The following is a 21316-nucleotide window of genomic DNA, read 5'->3' as shown; positions in this document are numbered from 1 at the left end:
TTTTTCTCGTCATATCCCCAACAAAATGGAGTGGGTTGGGAGAACGGAGCGGTTTGTAATCTGCGTCGATTTCCAAGACAGATAAGTTACCTACGTGACCCAGTGGGTCCTCTATCGGAATGGTAGAGGAATCATCTGTTACAAAGCTGCTTATCTCGTGCATCTCCACCTCCGTGTCCAAGTCTGTAGACAAAACCTGCGGGCTTGTGTCTAGAACGGGCGGTACCTGGACAGGGATTCGAGTGGGGGCGGGGGTAATGGAAATGTTTGCGTCCTCTTGAATTGCATGAATTTCGGCGGACTCGGTTTCCAACGATTTTACGCCTAGTCATGAGGATTTATCCTTGTCCTCTTTCTCAAATTTCTTACGATGCAGTACATCTTTTATCAGAGCTTCTATATCATTTCGGTTAGCGTTTAAATCATTGTTGAACACTTTGTTGCCCTTGTTACGCTTGTTACCCTTGTGTCCTGACCCTTTGTGAGAGTTAGGCGGAGGGGCATGTCGGCTAGGTTGATCTCTACGGGACCTGTTAGATTGGGGACGTTCATCGTAGCTATTGTTACGGCGGTGGTTGTCGGGGTGGTGGTTACTTGGTAGCCACCCCCTTTGATCGTCCTCTTTTACAGCATATGTCCCTGATGCAGCCCCTTCTAATTCGAGTGATGGTTCCCGCCTAAGCTCGAAAGTCGAGGTGTCCGGGCTCTTAGCCCGGCTTGCTTTTGATGCTTCAAAAGCGGTGCTTGCCAGCTCTCGGAGCGTCGAGATTGGCAACCCGACGTGGGCAGTAGGGCCCAAGTAGTTAATGAAGTTGGGAGACATGTTTGACAGAAAAAGTTGTTTGAACGGTAATAGGTCTTCCATTCCTGTTTCAGTGAGCATGCCAAAGTAAGCTGAACGAAGCCGGTGATAGTAGGCTTGTGGGTGTTCATTTCGAACTTGTCTGATATTGTTAGCCAACGAACTATCGTGTTTGCGAGTCGCAGAACCACTGAATTTTATTTTCAAAACCGTGGCAAGTTTAGCATAGTCGTTTTGCACGTGTTGCTCTTGTAGACGGATGAACCTTGTCACGTGTCTGTTGGACGTTCGCTTCAAAAGATAGAGCCTGTCTGCATTCGTAGCGTTTGGGTAGCCATCCAAGGCGTCCTCTATGTCGGCTAAGAATGTCTCAGTGACGTTTGGCATTCCCGGAACGGGGTCGAAGAGGCGGAAGTTTTTGACGATTTTGTCAAGGCGATCCCCGCCAAGTGCGCGGGGAGCATCTGCACTCTCCCGTGGAGAATTGTCGGCCGAGAGGCCAAGAGGAAAAGTCAAGCTGTGGTTGTGTTGGCGAGGAGGCCCCAATTCACTGTGGGCCGAATGGCCAAGAGAAAGAGGCTGAAATCTCCTGTCATCTACATTCCCTCGTTCTCTTAGCTCAGGATGTGAGCTAGGTTGCTTGGTTTGGTTGTCCCGCGATAGCGCGTGACTGTTCTGGAGTTCCTCCAGATGATACCTAAGGGTGGTGTTATACTGCATCGCAGAGTCCACCTGGGAGTTGAGGGTGTTTATTTTCGACACGTAGGTGTCGCCCTTTTTTCGCTCGGCCTCATACTTATCTGTCATGGTTTGCAGGGAGAGGTCGCGAGTGTGGAGTGAGAGATCCAGTGATGCGATGTCCTCCTTTTGTTTAGAGGTCACATTTTCCAACTTTCTCACCTGGTCTTTCTCATCCTTCATTAAATCAGCGACTTCAATGAGTTCTGCTGTTTTGTCCTCCAACTTGGTCATTGTGTTCATTAACTGATCGTCTTTGGTCTGCAGCTTTTGGAATAGAGCATTATTGCTTTGAGTGGTTTCATTCACAACCGTTTGTAGGGCATCAATTTGCTCGCCCCGTTTTCTAACTAGCTCTTCCGATTCATCTAGTTTCGCGTGGACTTCATCGTATTTAGTTTTGGCTAAACCGAGTTGTTCTTTTAGAATACGGACTTGGTCAAGAGTTTGTTCGCGTTCTTTGTTATAAGTGTTAGACAGATCTTCCAATTTATCTGTTCTCACACACAGTTCCTCAGCTAGCAGTAGCTTATCTTTTTCGGCTTTCGATGCCAGCTCCCTGGTTCTCTCCACCTGTACCTTGAACTCCCCAGCTTCCTGCTCGTGCCTCTGCTGGGCACTGAGGTACTGGTGCACTGTCCATCTCTGCTGGTGGGCATAGTTGAGGGCTAAACTGGAGAGAACCTTCACAAGGCCTCCGCCTGATGGTCTATTTTGAAGAGCGTCTGTCGCAATGTCTGCATTTTTCTCGCTTATGGCATTGAAATCTAACATTTTCAGCCCCTCGGCATAGTTAGGATTTGCATCGTTGCTGAGGTCCGCGATCAATCTTTCCGTGGGTGAAGGTCCACTGATTAGAGGGGAAATGGGTGGAAACCCATCTGATGGATTGCTCATTATTATGATTGTCAGTTATTTCAATTTACGTAATGTTTGGGTTTTTTAGTTGGAGGCTGCAAACACGATTTAACTCAGTTTGTAAACGTCAGTGAATCATCAAGACTGGGTCAGTAATGTGAGTTGGTTATTACTGAACTTGCCAAAACAGGTTTAATTGATTAAATCGATTTTAATGATAAATCTAACCTGTATCGGCTATTTGGGAATTTTAATTTTAATTCACCTGAAAGAGTTGCTATCTCTAAGTTAACGTTGAAAAGTTTAACTATGTCTCATGGGTTAGTACACATTAGTTTGCGTATTATTCCAATAACCAACCTGGACGGTAGTGTAGCAATTTAATGTATATTAAATTGAACGAGACAATGATATCCAATCAGTTGAGACTGGTTAGATATCGTACAGCATAACCTGAATTATTTAAAAATAATTACTGGTGATTCTTCACCACCGGAGGTCACTGTTAACACAAGCTAAAATCGACAGGGTACCAGTGAAAATAGAATTTTACAAAACTGTTAAAAAGTCTACCTAAACACCATTAAGCTGGTAAAACAGCTTTAATCTATTAATCAATTTGAATGATTAGTCAACCCCGTATAGGCTAAAGGAATTAGCTTTAATTAACCTGAAGTAATTGCTATATCTAAGTTAACATTGAAAAGTTTAACTATGTCTCATTGGTTAGAACACATTAGTTTGCGTATTATTCCAATAACCAACCTGAACGGTAGTGTAGCAATTTAATGTATATTAAATTGAACGACACAATGATATCCAATCAGTTGAGACTGGTTAGATATCGTACAGCATAACCTGAATTATTTAAAAATAATTACTGGTGATTCTTCACCACCGGAGGTCACTGTTAACACAAGCTAAAATCGACAGGGTACCAGTGAAAATAGAATTTTACAAAACTGTTAAAAAGTCTACCTAAACACCATTAAGCTGGTAAAACAGCTTTAATCTATTAATCAATTTGAATGATTAGTCAACCCCGTATAGGCTAAAGGAATTAGCTTTAATTAACCTGAAATAGTTGCTATATCTAAGTTAACGTGGAACAGTTTAACAATGTCTCATTGGTTATGGCACATTCGTGTGTGTATTATTCCCCTAACCAACCTGCACAGGTAGTGTAGCAATTTAATGTATATTAAATTGAACGAGACAGTGATATCCAATCAGTTGAGACTGGTTAGATATCGTACAGCGTAACCTGACTTATTTCACGAAAAATGACTGGCGTTTCTTCGCCAGAGGTTACGGATAGCCCAAGCTGAGATCACACAGGATTCCCGTCTAACGCGGGAATTCACTATGAACAAAGAGGAAAACAAAAATGGCTGCTCCCCTTTGTTAGCTTAGCATCTGGCGCAATGCTTAGCTTTCCTTGCGCGGGGTTTCCCCCTCGCCGCACAAGGGATGTTCCCTCCAACAAGGGAACGGTTTACTTGGTGACGTCTCACGTTCAACCCTTAACCTCTCCCCGTTACCAAACGCGAGAGGTAGAGAGATAATAACTTCGCTTCGGTCAAACGAATATATCTACTCTAATTTCCGTAATGGCTGGCTCATATGTCCTCTGCTCTAGGAATTACTTATGACCGAGTCAGATCACTCCTGAAAGCGATCGACAGAAATAACACTACGTTAGGCCCAACTAGTATTATTTCTCAGAATGCCTGCATCGGCTGGTACATATGCCCTAGCTCGTAGCATTCAGTAGACCCCCCTTCACACTGGCTTTGGTCAGATATACAACAGGGGTCGTTCTCTCCCGACCAGTATCTGGGTCAAATGGAACGACACACACACTTCTCTCCCGCACTAGTCCTGCCTATAGCTATTAATGGAATGTATATATATTGCTACACAATTGATATGGAATAACACAACAGTGCGGCCTAGTCCTATCTTAGATGCCTCACACGGGGCGCCATATGTCGTGACGTTGTATTAGTTAATGTGACGACTGTTGCTCATCGAATGATTAACGGTTTATAATTACGTAATTAAATGAATTAAGCAATGAATCAAGCAATTATCAACTCATTAACCTGGGGCACCATGGGAACATTGTTTTGATTGAGTTTCTATTTCCCAAATTAACTCAAAGGATATCAGAATATCGATTACAACAGTCGCTAAATTAATCAGTTTCCTCTACAGTCTCATAATCTGAACGTCGTATAATCCGGGAATCTGCACGGACCCGGGCTTTACCACTGAATTTACCACACCAATCTTAGTTGATTATTTATTTACTAGCAAGCTAAAATGATGATAAAAATGCACATACACAAAACACAGTCTAGCTATTGATTAGGACTTAGTATAACGGGCCAACACACTATGGCGCTTGTTACCCAAAATGGGGATTTTAAAGAGAGAGAAATAAAGGAAGTACACGAGAGAAATATACATTTGGGTTCATTTGTCAGCCATGCTTATTTAAAATTAGCCTTGCCCCGAACTGCCGCTCTTATGGGTCAGAATATAATGATGTAATTACGTGTTGGAGGTCTCAGGTGGGAAGCTCCGCGTGGTCGTTTAGGCTTCTAAATGACGCAGTTCTCCGGCGCAACTCTCTGGTTGTCCTCACGATGTCAGTGTCCTTCTTGGCTAAGTGGTCTGATCCTCACCCTTGATCGGAAAGGGGTCTTCTGAGGACAGACAGCTCTGTAGCTCAGAGCTCACAGCTTCGGCTCGAATGGTGTCGATACCACGATTCAATGGAGAGTGGAGGCTGGGTGGTTCGGCTTGAATTCACCCGCTTAGACACAGCTACTCGTCCGTAGCTCGTGTAGAAAAATATTTCTTTGTCTTCAACCTTGTGTTTCGTTTTGGGGTTCGTCGACTTTGTTAGACCTTAGCTGCAGCTTGGGGTCAATAGTCTTCTATGTTAATTCTTCACTCTCCTGTCTTATACCCTCGGGTCAGAAGTGGGTGTAACAGCCTTTAGGGCAATTCTCTGGGCGGACCAAGTAAAGGGGGCAAGGCTTAGATTTGGCTAAAAATCCGATTTTAGACACTAACTTCACATTTCATCTTTATCAAAACATTCTGTTTGATTTGGATATTTTCCAAACAGCGTACAATGTATAAACATCAGGCATATACTGGGAAAACTCTTAAAGGTACAATGTTTTCATAATAACGTCATCTCTTAACCTTTAAAAACAAATACAAAAGTTACATACATTTTAATATTCCACTTTTCGTCATAACCACCATTGTGGCTGACGGAAACCATTGTTCCAAAGTCCCTTTATTGCATGTTTAATGTTCTGAGGCCAGTTCTCCATTGTTAGGACAAAGGAATTTCTCTGTATTATGGGCATGAGGTGTCATAAAACCCCCACATCTTCAGACCCCTAGATCTCTCCTCCTCTGTTGGGGGTTTGGGAGATAATCTGTAGGGTGGTGGTCTCCTGTACCCTGACCTGATCAGGACAGTCATGACAGTGCACCCCCCATCTACATCGATGGGACCGCAGTGGAGAAGGTGGAAAGCTTCAAGTTCCTTGGCGTACACATCACTGACAAACTGAAATAGACCACCCACACAGACAGTGTGGTGAAGAAGGCTTAACAGAGCCTCTTAAATCTCAGGAGGCTGAAGAAATTTGGCTTGTCACCCAAAACCCTCACAAACTTTTACAGATGCACAACTGAGAGCATCCTGTTGGGCTGTATCACCACCCACAACCGCAAGGGTGGTGCGGTCTTCCCAACACATTACCGGGGGCAAACGACCCGCCCTCCAGGACACCTACAGCACCCGATGTCACAGGAAGGTCAAAAAGATCATCAAGGATAACAACCACCTGAGCCACTGCCTGTTCACCCCACTATCATCCATAAGGCAAGGTCAGTACAGGTGCATCAAAGCTGGGACCGAGAGACTGAAAAACAGCTTCTATCTCAAGGTCATCAGACTGTTAAACACCCATCACTAGCACATTAGAGGCTGCTGCCTATAGGCATAGACTAGAAATCACTGGCCACTTTAAGGAATGGAACACTAGTCACTTTAATAATGTTTACATATCTGGCATTATTCATCTCATATGTATATACTGTTTTCTATACTGTTCTACGGTATCTCTTTCACTTAATGATGTGTATATATTTTGCATTACTCATCTCATATGTATGTGCTGTATTTTATAATATTCTACTGTATCTTAATCCAGTCCTCTCTAAAATAAAAATGTATTAATTAAGAAATGTAATGCTCGGACATACATATATAGTCTTAATTCATTCGTACTTCGATGTGTGTATTGGGTATATGTTGTGTAATTTGTTAGATATTACTGCACTGTCGGAGCTAGAAGCACAAGCATTTCGCTACACCCGCAGTAACATCTGCTAATCACGTGTATGTGACCAATACAATTTGATTTGATTTAATGTAATATAGCTGCTGCCTTGGCTAATAGGGATCCATAATAAATACAAACACAAATTCCGTTGCTGTGGAATTGCCCTTCCACAATGAGAGCAAATTGCTGCTGAATCGAACGATCATAAAGACTGGGTTGTGGCTAGGAACATTAGATTGGTTTATTCTAGCCAAGCCCTCTGTAGAGGGAGCACTTGTAACCATCATTCTAGCTTCTTCCCTTCCTTGAAGTGATCACTGATCTAATGAGATACGAGAAATCAACGGTTCCACATCATAGCTTTAACCAATCCAGTCTGATCAATGATTACTTTGAGGTAGGGACTGGGAGGCAGGAAGGATGCATTGTAAGTAGTATTGGAACGGGCAACCCGAATACCCACAGCACCACTCTGATCACAGCTCTCTTTCTCCAGAGTGCTTTGGGCCAGTGGGGTGTCAATCTATGGTCCATTACCAATGAGCCATTGCCTCACCCCCAGGTCCAACCCAGCTCTCTCTTGGCCATTAGGCTTGGTCTAACACAATAGTCCCCTACTATCCTCAGGTGCTGGTTCTGGGAATGGAGGATTTTACCTCTCAGCTCCCACTGTTAGAATAAGGATAATGTCCCAAAAATAGCGGTGTTGGAGGGAGTCTCCAAACTATGAGAGACAGTGAAAACGGAACAGATTGCCTACATTAAACAGCTCAAGCCACCTCCACTACCGTAATCCATCTATACAGCGAGACATTGAAGTGTGGAAACACAAGAAACGCCTTCGCAGATAAATCAAGCACCACCAACAGAAAACACACCCTTTGAAAATGGCATTCAACAATACAAACAACATACAGCACGGAATAGCACGGCACATAGTGTAACATTTTAGAATAATAAAACACAGCTATACGTCTGCAACATCTGAGCTCGTGGTGGGGGATTAGGCTAATAACGTGCGCCTTTGGTCTTGACATACCCGTTCTGTGGGTGTCGCAGGCACCCACCATTACAGCTATAATTGATCAGGCTTTGTGTTCGAGTGTTCACAGCGACTGACTGCACTGATTACTCTTACTACCATGTGTCTGTATAAGTGTATGTGTCCAAGACAGGAAGTGTAGTGCATGTGTGTAGTATGTGTGGGTGCATTGTACATGTGCGTTGTGTACATGTGCCTGCGCACATGTGTGTGCATGCGTTAAATGTGTGTACAGACCCTGGCGAGGATACAGTACTCATGGACTGGCTGCACAGTAGGAAACCTGACATGGCATCATTAGGTGCTTACACCATGTCATCATGAATTAAGCAGGGAACTATTGAACCAGTTTTGCAACACAAAGCTGTTAGAGTGCAAGGAGAACGTGAGCGCCGTGACCCTTCCATTGCACACAAAACCATACGCTAGATTTCCATATCACACAAGAGAATGGCCCTGGACTGTGTGTTTACTCACTAAAACATGCAAGGTCTGCCTTTGATGACATAACTCAAATATTCTGTTCTATTATTGCCTGGTGTTGTATACACAATGTACATAAATGAGCTATTCTCATATTTTCATGTCAAATACAAGTATAGATTTGATACATTTCTGAAACTCTCATGTACCCAACTGTACACCACTCACTCCTGGTGTCTAAGAAAGCCATAAAAGCCATTATTTCTCTCCAAAAGAATACATTTCATTGCCAATTTTGAAGCAGGTCTACTAAATCTATCCTCTGTATCACTCCTCCATCATTGCACCTCTATTTCCCTCCATCAGTACAGGGAGTAGCTGAGCATATTTGCATCACAGTTAGCTGTCAATGTAGAGGCGCCTGTGCTAATGCTAAATGAAAAAGACCCCCCTTCAGCCCTCGTCTCTGTAGTTTTATTGGTCTAGCTTTGGATGGTGAAGAGATAATAGAACTCATACTGCTGTTTAACAGTCTTTTGTTTCTTGCACGCTGCGTTCCTCTGAACTCAGACAAATACCGATGTCGGTAAAATGTAATTAACTAGGAAGTCGGGGCACCAAGGAAAATCTTCAGATTACAAAGTTATAATTTTCCTAATATAACTCTTCAGATATTTTAATATGTGACCAATTAGTCTTCTAATTAATGAATTATTCTTTACCTCACGTTAGTCTCATTCCAAACGTCGTAAATTGTTGATCAATTGTTGATAATTATATTAATTGAAATGCTAATCCTTTGCACATGAACTCTCACTCATTCGGGAATAATTGCAATAAATATATATTTATGCCCAGTGTGTCGTCGTGATCTCTGTTGGAATCGTCAGTCCTTCTGTTGGAGAGTTCATCTGAGTCTCTCTCTCTCTCTGCTTCCCTGAAGATCAAAGTCTTTCATGGTTAGAATGGATACTTCAGAGTACCATTCAGAAATGTTCTCATAGATAGATGTTTTGGCGGTTGTCGGTCTTCGCATCCCAATTTGACATAATTTCTAGCTGCAGACTAGTAATTATTATCCAAGATGTGCTCTTATTCTGTAGGGATCGATAGTCTCAGAGTTTAACCATTTCCCACCGTGTAGGCAATACTCCACGTGGTATGGTTAGGAATTCAACAACCATTGCACCCTTAGCTTACACTGAGGTTTTTGTGGTCTGAAGAGCATTTCCTCAGGTTTTATTCATAACAGTAGAAAAGGGCTGTGCCATGATGCCAGATGATGTCTGTGCTCACGGGGGCGGGCCAATGACTTCGTTAAAAACTTGAAAGGGAATACAAGTCTTTCACATTAAAAGGTTTTGTCATACCCGTCCCTTAAGTGTCCACGGACCATTCCCACAACTGGACATTTTGGGTCAAATCCCCATTTGGGGATTTATGAGTTTGCCATGTGAAATCCTTTATTCTCTCTATGTGTCTCTTTCTGCATGGCCAGGGGGAGAGAGTCTCCGCCAGGAATTTACAGCCTGAGATAACAGAACCTGAGTGAGTGAGTGAGTGAGTGAGTGAGAGAGTGAGAGAGAGAGAGAGAGATGCCACGATCTTTACCCAGAAAGGGCCACGTCATGACACCGAGTAGAGCAAAGCAGCAGACTTTCTCTTCACCGAGGCAGTATCCCACTTAACACGAGAGGAGGGGAGGTTGTAACTCTGCCCCGTTACCTGTCTCATACACCTCAGAGTAGGTGGCTGAGCGGAGACAAAGACATATTGCTTATTAAAGCAGACAGAGTAAGTATCCATGGATAAAGGTGTCGGCTCATCAAAGAGGTGACAATATTAAAAGGGAATCCTTGTTGTGTGTAACCCTGTGTATCTGTTACTCTGACAGATTTGTATCCAAAGCCCTGCCACTCTGGAGGCTCCTAAAGAGAGAAGGGAGATGGGAAATAGAATTTGGGGAAAGGAGCAACAGAGAGATGGAAGAGGAAAGTGGATGAGAGAAGCAGGGGTGATGAGCAGTGAAGATAAGCAGAACAAAGGGATGGGGGAGATACGCAGAAGGCAAGGAGCAGGGTAGAGGAGAAGCAGAGGAGAAAAGCAAGGAGAAAAGTGGGGGAATGGTAGAGGAGAAGTAGAGAAGAGTGAAGGAGAGAAAGGGAGATGGAGTGAGGGAATGGTAGAGGAGGGGAGGAGAGGAGCAGAGGAGAGGAGAAAAGCAGGGTTGCGGTGCAGAGGTGTTGGACTGGTTTCATCCAGGCCTATGAGGTGGAAAAGAGGACAGATGGCCTGATTGTGCTACTGTACCGCCTCAGCCTCACCTTTGTGTAATAATCTTAGTAAGGCTTAGGAGAGAATGGGGAATAAATAAAAGACAATAGGGAGCAGGAGGTTGTTACCATACTGCAGCGCCTTCTGCGTTCAAATGTTGCCTGTGTTTTCAACAATTGGTATGGCATACAATATTTTTGAGAAGTGGTTGAAACAACAGAGCCAGTTAACATATTTCATTTTAGATCATTGGCCTTCCCAGGCTCCTGTTTAATTAGAAAACATGTTTTCAGGAAACAGGTTTCAAATAATATATCACTATGAAAATCACTTCATATCTAAAAAGGCCAAGATGTTTGTTTTGCCTAAGCAATATAGCCCCCACTAACACAACAGCTGCTAATTTTCTCATTTTAATAAGTCCACATTTTCACTGTGGTATTTGAGGGAAAGTGAGAAAAGGAGTCATATGGACAAGCATCCAGTCAAAACATTGAGTAAAGAACTTGATGACGGATACAATCACTGTCATAGAGGCCTTTGAGGTATATCGACTGCTGGGAGGAAATTAGCTACAATTCCAGGCTGAAGGCTCACTGAAAGACAGAGAGAGAGCGAGCGAGCGAGCGAGAGGAAGAGATAGGAAAAGAGAGAGAGACAGGAAAGGAGAAGGGGGGGCCTGAGACAGAGAATAGGAGGGAGGGAGGAGATACAATCAGACAGAAAGGAGAGAAGAATACAGGGAATATGAGAGGGGAGATAGAGATCTACATCCATGTGAGAGAATTATGAGAGTGAGAAGACATTGTAATGATAAAGATACACTTTTCTCAGTCTGAGCTAGCCAATCAGGTTCAAGTGATAGTAAAGGCTAAGCCTAAACTCACAATGAGGGAGTCTTCTCTACTGTTGCAATAACATCCACTTACTGAGTGTGTGTGACCTTAACACACATACTGTTTCAAACTGAGAACCACAGCAAGGCTTACATTCACAGACTATCTCAAGCTAGGTCCCCTGAGAACCCTAAAGAGAGAAGGCAAATGAACTGTCTTGTTTCTAGCTTAGATTCCATTCAATCTGCTCAGGGTGGGACTTGAGAGCAGACAATAGCAATCACATATACTGACATGTGACGTAACTGTCTGTGTACACAATAACAGTAAACGATGAGAGAGAAAGGTGAGCCTACATCCCCCCATAATGGTCTAATGGAGCAAACCCCAAAGATTGCATGAAAATAAACCAGATAAAGACGCAAATTAGTCTAGGAGAAATAACGTTTTTCTGAGACCGATCCAACAAAGACCTTAGATGTGCCTTTAGCTCTGTTTTTAATAATGTGGAATGTAAGAGGGTATTGTGAGATTAATTTTAAAGGGATACTTCGTGATTTTGGCAATGAGGCCCTTTATCTACAGTGTGTTCAGAAAGTATTCATACCCTTTGTCTTATTCCACCTGTTGTTGTGTTACAGCATGAATTCAAAATTGATTAAATATTTTTTCTTCACCCATCTACACACAATACTCCATAATGACAAAGTGAAAACATGTTTTGAGAAATGATTGCAAATTTATTGAAAATGAAATACAGAAACATCTCATTTACATAAGTATTCACAGCCCTGAGTCAATACATGTTAGATTCACCTTTGTCAGTGATTACAGATGTGAGTCTTTCTGGGTAAGTCTCAGAAACATTAATGTTGTCTAGGTAAGCAACTCCAGTGTATATTTGGCCTTGTGTTTCAGGTTATTGTCCTGCTGAAAGGTGAATTAATCTCCCAGTGTCTGGTGGAAAGCAGACTGAACTAGGTTTTCCTCTAGGATTTTGCTGTGCTTAGCTCCATTCCACTTATTTTTTATCTTGAAAAACTCCCCAGTCCTTAACGATTACAAGCATACCCATAACATTATGCAGCCACCACTAAGCTTAAAAATATGGAGAGTGGTACTCAGTAATGTGTTGTATTTGCCCCAAACACAACACTTTCTTTTCAGGACAAAAAGTAAATTGCTTTGCCATTTTTTTGCAGTATTAATTTAGTGCCTTGTTGCAAACAGGATGCATGTTTTGGAATATTTAGTTATTATGTATGTGCTTCTTTCTTTTCATTCTCTCAATTAAGTTAGTATTGTGGAGTAACTATAATGTTGTTGATCCATCCTCAGTTTTCTCCTATCACAGCCATTAAACTCTGTAACTGTTTTAAAGTCACCATTGGCCTTGTGGTGAAATTCCTGAGCGGTATCCTTCCTCTCTGGCAACTAAGTTCAGTATCTTTGTAGTGACTGGGTGTATTGATACACCATCCAAAGTGTAATTTACATTTTACATTTACATTTTAGTCATTTAGCAGACGCTCTTATCCAGAGCGACTTACAGTAGTGAATGCATACATTTCATACATTTTTTCCCGTACTGGTCGAACCCACAACCCTGGCGTGCAAACACCATGCTCTACCAACTGAGCCACACGGGACCAATTAATAACTTCACCATGCTCAAAGGGATATTCAATGTCAGCTTTTTTATTTTTGCCCATCCATCAATAGGTGCCCTGCTTTGGAAGGCATTGAAAGACCTCCTTGGACTTTGTGGTTGAATCTGTATTTGAAATTCACTGTTCGACTGAGGGACTGCACAGATAATTGTGTGTGGGGTACAGAGATGAGGTAGTCATTCAAAAATCATGTTAAACACTATTATTGCACACAGAGTGAGTCCATGCAATTTATTATGTGACTTTTTAAGCAAATGTTTACTTCTGAACTTATTTAGGCTTGCCATAACAAAGGGGTTGAATACTTATTGACTCAAGACATTTCAGCTTTAATTTGTAATGAATTTGTAAAATGTTGTAAAAACATAATTCCACTGTGACATAATGGGGTATTGTGTGTAGGCCAGTGACACAAAATCTCAATTGAATTCATTTAAATGCAGCCTGTAACACAACAAAATGTGGAAATAGTCAAGGAGTGTGAATACTTTTTGAAGGCACTGTACTTCCCCAGAGTAAGATGAACTTGTGGATACCATGTTTGTCTCTGTGTCCAGTGTGAAGGAAGTTAGAGGAAGTTTCACGAGCCAATGCCAACTACCATTAGGGCAAAAACTGTAAGTATATGGCTATCTCCTACAGTAGCATTTAAAAGATCAGCTCAGCATGACTTTAATGGGTCAGACAGGACAAGGTCACACCCCAGATACGGTACAATCGTCAGCTCATCAAGTAAAGGATCAAGAGCAGTAATTAAGTGCCTTCTATTTTATGGTGGGCCACTGTTTGACATGGGCCACCATGCATCCATTCACTCAACATTAGTCGTTATTGTAATGTGACAAAGATAGTTTCTAAATGGAGCAAGACTAACCAGTTTGACAACTTATCCCAGGAGAGTGAACCCTCATCTCCACAAAATGTCTGCTAACAAGAACCACCCATCAGACTGCATGGTGTATGTTTCATGACACTCACTAAAGAATGCCAAATTGTCTGGTGTATTTCATCATGTGAGAAAAGGATCATAACATGTTGTCACCATGAGAAATCAGCACCTGCAAAGCCTTCCTTGGAGTATTCCGGATGGACAACTGTAATCTCAGGAGCCCCAGTATCTGCTGGTTTTCTCTACCCCCTGTCATGGAAATATCATAATGTCCAGTTTGAAGGTAGTAACAAAAACCAGCAGACACTCTGCCATCCAAGCACTGGGTTGCCCATCCCTAATATACTGACACAAGATGCCCTTACGACGACGATAATAAATAGGCCTACTCATACTTGTCATCACTAACCAACAGCGTAAGCCGAGTCCATTAATTGTGGAAGCCTAGTATAGGCTAGGAGGAATAATATAATTCTATTCCATGAAGAACAAAAAGGAAACACCTTCATATTAAGGGGATCAGATAACAGGTCACTCCGAGGTAAAGAAACCTCAGAAAATCTTCCTGTAATAGTCTGTAGCAAGATAGAGTAGCAAGATGGCGCCGATAGAGAGGGTTGCCTCGCTTCTAGTCCTTTAGAAACTATGCAGTATTTTGTTTTTTTATGTATTATTTCTTACATTGTTAGCCCAGAAAATCTTAAGTGTTATTACATACAGCCGGGAATAACTATTGGATATCAGAGTGACATCAAGTTACCAACATTATGACCAGGAATATAACTTTCCCGAAGCGGATCCTTTGTTTGCACCACCACCCAGGGCATTTCATCTGATCCCAGAGGCCGACCCAAAACAACGTAGCCGCAGAAGAGGTAGACGGAGCGGCCTCCTGGTCAGACTTCGGAGGTGTGCACATGTAACCGATGTGAAATGGCTAGTTAGTTAGCGGGGTGCGCGCTAATAGCCCAGGTTGGGGCGAAGAGAGGGACGGAACCTACACTGTTACATTGATGCTGTTGACCCGGATCATTGGTTGCTGCGGAAAAGGAGGAGGTCAAAAGGGGGGTGAGTGTAACCGATGTGAAATGGCTAGTTAGTTAGCGGTGGTGTGCGCTAATAGCGTTTCAATCAGTGATGTCACTCGCTCTGAGACCTGAAGTGGTTGTTCCCCTTGCATTGCAAGGGCCGCGGCTTTTGTGGCGCGATGGGTAACGATGCTTCGTGGGGTGTCGGTTGTTGATGTGCGCAGAGGGTCCCTGGTTCAAGCCCAGGTTGGGGCGAGGAGAGGGACGGAAGCTATACTGTTACACACACCGCTAACCGCTTCCGAGTATATTACTCACCAAAGTCCAGTCTCTAGATATTAAGGTAGACAAAATTAGGGCAAGGGTTACCTTTCAGAGAGAAATCAGGGATTGTAACATACTCCCTTTCATGGAAACATGGCTCTCTCAGGATATGTTGTCGTAGTTGGTACAGCCACCGGGATTCTTTATGCGTCGCGCCGACAGAAATAAACATCCTTCTGGGAAGATTAACAACTCATGGTGTAATCGTAACAACATCCATGAACTCAAGTCCATTTGTTCACCTGACCCAGAATTCCTCACAATAAAATGCTGACCATATTATCTCCCAAGAGAATTCTTGCCGATTGTTGTCACAGATGTGTATATCCCCCCTCAAGCCGATAGCCCGACGGCCCTCAAGGAACTTCCCTGGACTCTATGCAAACTGGAAACCATATATCCGGAGGCTGCATTTATTATAGCTGGGGATTTTAACAAAGCAAATTTGAGAACAAGACTAGCTAAATTCTATCAGCATAATGATTGTTGCACTCGTGCGGCCAATACACTAGATCACTGCTACTCTAGCTTCCGTGATGCATACAAGGCCCTCCCACACCCTCCCTTCAGTAAATCTGACCATGATTCCATTTAGCTCCTCCAGTTCTATAGGCAGAAACTCAAACAGGATGTACCCGTGACAAGAACTATTCAACGCTAGTCTGACCAATCGAAATCCAAGCTTCAAGATTGTTTTGATTACGCAGACTGGGAAATGTTCCGGGCAGCCTCAGAGAATAATATTGATTTATACGCGGATTCAGTGAGTGAGTTTATAAGGAAGTGCATTGGAGATGTTGTACCTACTGTGACTATTAAAACCTACACTAACCAGAAACCGTGGATAGATGGCAGCATTTGGCAAAACTGAAAGCGCGACGACCGGATTTAACCATGGAAAGATGACTGGGAATATGGCCGAATACAAACAGTGTAGTTATTCCCTCCGCAAGGCAATCAAACAAGCAAAATGTCGGTATAGGGACAAAGTGGAGTCGCAATTCAACGGCTCAGTCACGAGACGTATGTGGCAGGGTCTACAGGCAATCATGGACTACAAAAAGAAAACCAGCCACATCACGGACACCGACATCTTGCTTCCAGACAAACTAAACACCTTCTTTACCCGCTTTGAGGATAACACAGTGCCACCGACACGGCCCGCTACCAAGGACAGCGGGCCCTCCCTCTCCTTCTCCGTGACCGACGTGAGTAAGACATTTAAACGTGTTAACCCTTGCAAGGCTCCGGCCCAGAAGGCATCCCTTGCCGCGTCCTTAGAGCATGCATAGACCAGCTGGCTGGTGTGGTTACGGACATATTCAATCTCTCACTATCCCAGTCTGCTGTTCCCACATGCTTCAAGATGGCTACCATTGTTCCTGTAACCAAGAAGGCAAAGGTAACTGAAATAAATGACTATCGCCCCGTAGCACTCACTTCTGTCATCATGAAGTGCTTTGAGAAACTAGTCAAGGATCATATCACCTTACCTGCCACCCTAGACTAGTCAAGGATCATATCAACTTACCTGCCACCCTAGACCCACTTCAATTTGTATACCGCCCCAATAGGTCCACAGAAGATGCATTCGCCATCACACTGCCAGGTCGCGAAGGTAGGAAACAACATCTAAACACTGGGGCCCCACAAGGTTGCGTGCTGAGCCCCCTCCTGTATTCCCTGTTCACCCATGATTGAATGGCCATGCACTCCTCCAACTCAATCATCAGGTTTGAACACGACACAACAGTAGTGGGCTTGATTACCAACAACGACGAGACAGCCTACAGGGAGGAGGTGAGGGCACTCGGAGTGTGGTGTCAGGAAAACAACCTCGCACTCAATGTCAACAAAACTAAGGAGATTATCGTGGACATCAGGAAACAGCAGAGGGAGCACCCCCCTATCCACATTGACGGGACAGCAGTGGAGAAGGTAGAAAAGTTAAGTTCCTCGGCATACACATTACGGACAAACTGAAATGGTCCACCCACACAGACAGTGTGGTGGAGAAGACGCAACAGCGCCTCTTCAACCTCAGGACGCTGAACAAATGTGGCTTGTCACCTAAAACCCTCACAAACCTTTACAGATGCTTAATTGAAAGCATCCTGTAGGGCTATATCACCGCCCACAACCGCAAGGCTCTGCAGAAGGTGGTCCGGTCTGCACAACGCATCATCGGGGGCAAACTACCTGCCCTCCAGGACACCTACAGCACCCAACGTCAAGGACAACAACCACCCGAGCCACTGCCTAATCACCCCGCTACCATCCAGTAGGCGAGGACAGTACAGGTGCATCAAAGCTGGGACCTAGAGACTAAAAAACAGCTTCTATCTCAAGACCATCAGACTGTTGAACAGCCATCAATAACACAGAGAGACTGCTACCTACATACAGACTTGAAATCATTGGCCACTAAATGGATCATTAGTCACTTTAAAAATGTTTACATATCTTGCATTACTCATCTCATATGTAAACTCAGCAAAAAAAGAAATGTCTTCTCACTGTCAACTGCGTTTCTTTTCAGCAAACTTAACATGTGCAAATATGTGTATGAACATAACAAGATTCATCAACTGAGACACAAACTGAATAAGTTCCACAGACATGGAATAATGTGTCCCTGAATAAAGGCGGGGGGGGGGTCAAAATCAAAAGTAACAGTCAGTAGCTGGTGTGGCCACCAGCTGCATTAAGTACTACAGTGCATCGCCTCCTCATGGACTGCACCAGATCTGCCAGTTCTTACTGTAAGATGTTACCCCACTCTTCCACCAAGGCACCTGCAAGTTTCCGGACAATTCTGGGGGGAATGGTTCTAACCCTCACCCTCCGATCCAACAGGTCCCTGACGTGCTAAATGGGATTGAGATCCGGGCTCTTCGCTGGCCATGGCAGAACACTGACATTCCTGTTTTGCAGCCAATCATGCACAGAACGAGCAGTATGGTTGGTGGCATTGTCATGCTGGAGGGTCATGTCAGGATGAGCCTGCAGGAAGGGTACCACATGAAGGAGGAGGATGTCTTCCCTGTTACACACAGCGTTGAGATTGCCTGTAATGACAACAAGCTCAGTCCGATGATGCTGTGACACACCACCCCAGACCATGACGGACCCTCCACCTCCAAATCGATCCAGCTCCAGAGTACAGGCCTCAGTGTATTGCTCTTTCCTTCGACGTAACGCAAATCCGACCATCACCTTTGGTGAGACAAAACTGCGACTTGTCAGTGAAGAGCACTTTTTGCCAGTCCTGTCTGGTCCAGCGACAGTGGGTTTGTGCCCATTGTTGCCAATGATGTCTGGTGAGGACCTGCCTAACAACAGGCCTACAAGCCCTCAGTCCAGCCTCTCTCAGCCTATTGCGGACAGTCTGAGCACTGATGGAGGGATTGTGCATTCCTGGTGTAACTCAGGCAGTTGTTGTTGCCAACCTGTACCTGTGCAGCTGTTGTTACACGTGGTCTGCCACTGCGAGGACAATCAGCTGTCCGTCCTGTCTCCCTGTAGTGCTGGCCATATCTGCAGTCCTCATGCCTCCTTGCAACATGCCTAAGGCACATTCACGCAGATGAGCAGGGACCCTGGGCATCTTTCAGAGTCAGTAGAAAGGCCTCTTTAGTGTCCTAAGTTTTCATAACTGTGACCTTAATTGCCTACCGTCTGTAAGCTGTTAGTGTCTTAACAACCATTCCACAGGTGCATGTTCATTAATTGTTTATGGTTCATTGAACAAGCATGAGAAACTGTGTTTAAACCCTTTACAATGAAGATATGAAGTTATTTGGATTTTTATGAATTATCTTTGAAAGACAGGGTCCTGAAAAAGGGACGTTTCTTTTTTTGCTGAGTTTATATACTGTATTTTATACCATCTATTGCATCTTGCCTATGCCACTCGGTCATCGCTCATCCATATATTTATATGTATATATTCTTATTCCATCCCTTTACTTAGATTGGTGTGTATTAGATAGTTGTTGTAGAATTGTTAGATTACTGTGCGATATTACTGCGTCAGAACTAGAAGTACAAGCATTTTGCTACACTCGCAATGACATAGGCTAACCATGTGTATATGACCAATAAAATGTTATTTGATTAGATTTATTAAGTCCATCTCTGACTTCACCAACCACAATGGCCGCTGCATTAAAAAAAATCTGATTCAATCTGCATGTATTAAAAATGGCCTCATATGTTGCCCACTGGCTGGGATTTTAGATGGACATGTTACTCATTTTAAGTTTAAGGGCTTTGAGAGGAGGAAATAATGTTACTTTTAGCAAAAACATCTACTTGAATTAAGCCAGTCTATACATTTTAATTATTTGGGAGATGGACAATGTTATTCATGCTGAAAAATGTAAAGCTAATACAGTATGTAAATGTGGCTGATGTGATTGTAATATCTCCTGGAGCTGGGCACATTACTATTCAGGTAGCTTAGATCAAAGCTCTACATGACCAATAGGTTTCCACCTGCAGGTGTGTGTGTGAATTTTCTTGACCATGACTAGGCTACATTTTATAATGTACTGGATGCAGTGGAAAATTCATCTGTCATATGAAATATCGGCCTACAGCACATTTCCTGTAGACAACAATACAAATGCTACTCTGTGAAATTAGCAATTAATCTGGTGTTAGAGGTCGTTCGTGCAAAAGCCTTACAAGCTTTACTTGATTCATGTAGGAACAGAAGGATGATTATGCTCCCTGGAGGCTAGATTTATGGAAGTGCTACTACAATGGGCAGGGCACCAGAGCAGAGTCACTGACAGGCAGTGGGTGAGATGAAGGTGGCACTTTAAATTACCCACAAACACAAAGCCCACTATATTTACAGCTATATGGCACTTCCTTGTGATTGAATTAGACTACATTTCAACAGGAGATGCACTTTAAGGAAACTATGTGACTGTGCAACTGGTAGACATGTCACTGATGTAGTTTTGCTGCTATTGAAATATGCCTTTACTGGGCCTGCTTCTTTCCAACACCAGTATCAGAAGAGTGGGGGCTGTACTCAAATTCCACCCCATCATCAATGCTCTATTAGTTAACATTATGCATGGGTGGTTCCCTTCTAATAATGACTACCCTACCATTAATCCCATGCCAGAAGACAGGCAACTAGTTTCATGATATACTACAGTATAGGATATATTTTAATTACTTGTAAAAAGTATGTAGTCACTGTTGTGTGTTTATTATTTACAGTGGTCTTACCTTCTGCTGTCGTCTGGCCATGTCGGTCGGTTGCTTGGCATTAAAAGGGTAGGCAATGCAGCGCATTACAAAGACATAGAGCTGGAGCCTCTTCTTTCGCTCTTCCTCCTCCCTCTGCATCTTTTCCAGATCATCTTTCTCCTTATCGCTGGCCACCGAGGGGCTGGGGCTGGATGGGCGAGCACTGCTTCCCCGGCTCGAGGGCTGGAGCCCACCAGAACTCTCGGTGGTCCGGCTGGGTGACACCCGTGCGCCCCCGGTATTTGGTGCCGACACCTCTTTGCGTTCTTCTTCTACCATCTCATCCGCTTCCTCCTCACTGGAAGATGGGTCCAACATGTTGGTGGTCTTGGATGGAGACTATCTAAACAGAGTGAGAAAGCGGAGACCAAAAAGACTCTCAGTGCCACAGGTTTTCCAAGAACGACAGTGTTCAGAGACAGCTGCTATCTGTGTTGCATTGGCAACGCTAGAGGGGAGAGGGGGGGATGAGTAGAAAAAAATACTGAAACTCGATGTAAACCAGGAAATCTCAGTTGAGAGGAATTACGAAAGCCCAAGACTGATGTAGAAAGAGAGTAGGCCTAGGCTGGTAAAACTCTGCACAAAAAGCTATTGAAATCGAACAAAATACATGTGTCGTTGCTTACCCTGCGAGTTTTCAGCGTTTAACTCTCCAGTCACCGCCGGGAATTTGCTAGGATGCTATGAGAAGGGGTGGGGTCGGATGAAAGACGATAAAGAACGCTTTTCAGTAGCCTGCTAAGCAACGCGCGGATGGGGAACGTACCGGGAACTGACCATGGTTC

At 43.6% G+C, this 21316-nt stretch overlaps 1 protein-coding gene across 7 annotated transcripts in view; it reads right to left on the bottom strand.

The window, feature by feature from the left end:
• Positions 1–21316, bottom strand: part of cadpsa (Ca2+-dependent activator protein for secretion a) — a 162760-nt gene extending 141444 nt beyond the window's left edge. For 5 of the 7 annotated variants that reach the window (XM_029774989.1, XM_029774987.1, XM_029774988.1 and 2 more), the window contains exon 1: positions 20508–21026. In XM_029774989.1, coding sequence (XP_029630849.1) covers positions 20508–20846 — 339 coding nt within the window. In that variant the 5' untranslated portion in view covers positions 20847–21026. Of the gene's footprint in view, positions 1–20507; positions 21028–21157 lie in introns of those variants that run through there. The other 2 variants (XM_029774986.1, XM_029774992.1) reach the window with 2 other exon arrangements.

Source organism: Salmo trutta, chromosome 14 (genome assembly GCF_901001165.1).
Source record: "Salmo trutta chromosome 14, fSalTru1.1, whole genome shotgun sequence".
Lineage (NCBI taxonomy): Eukaryota > Metazoa > Chordata > Actinopteri > Salmoniformes > Salmonidae > Salmo > Salmo trutta.
The sequence above is the reverse complement of the archived record's forward strand: the minus strand, read 5'-3'. Positions and strand labels throughout refer to the sequence as shown.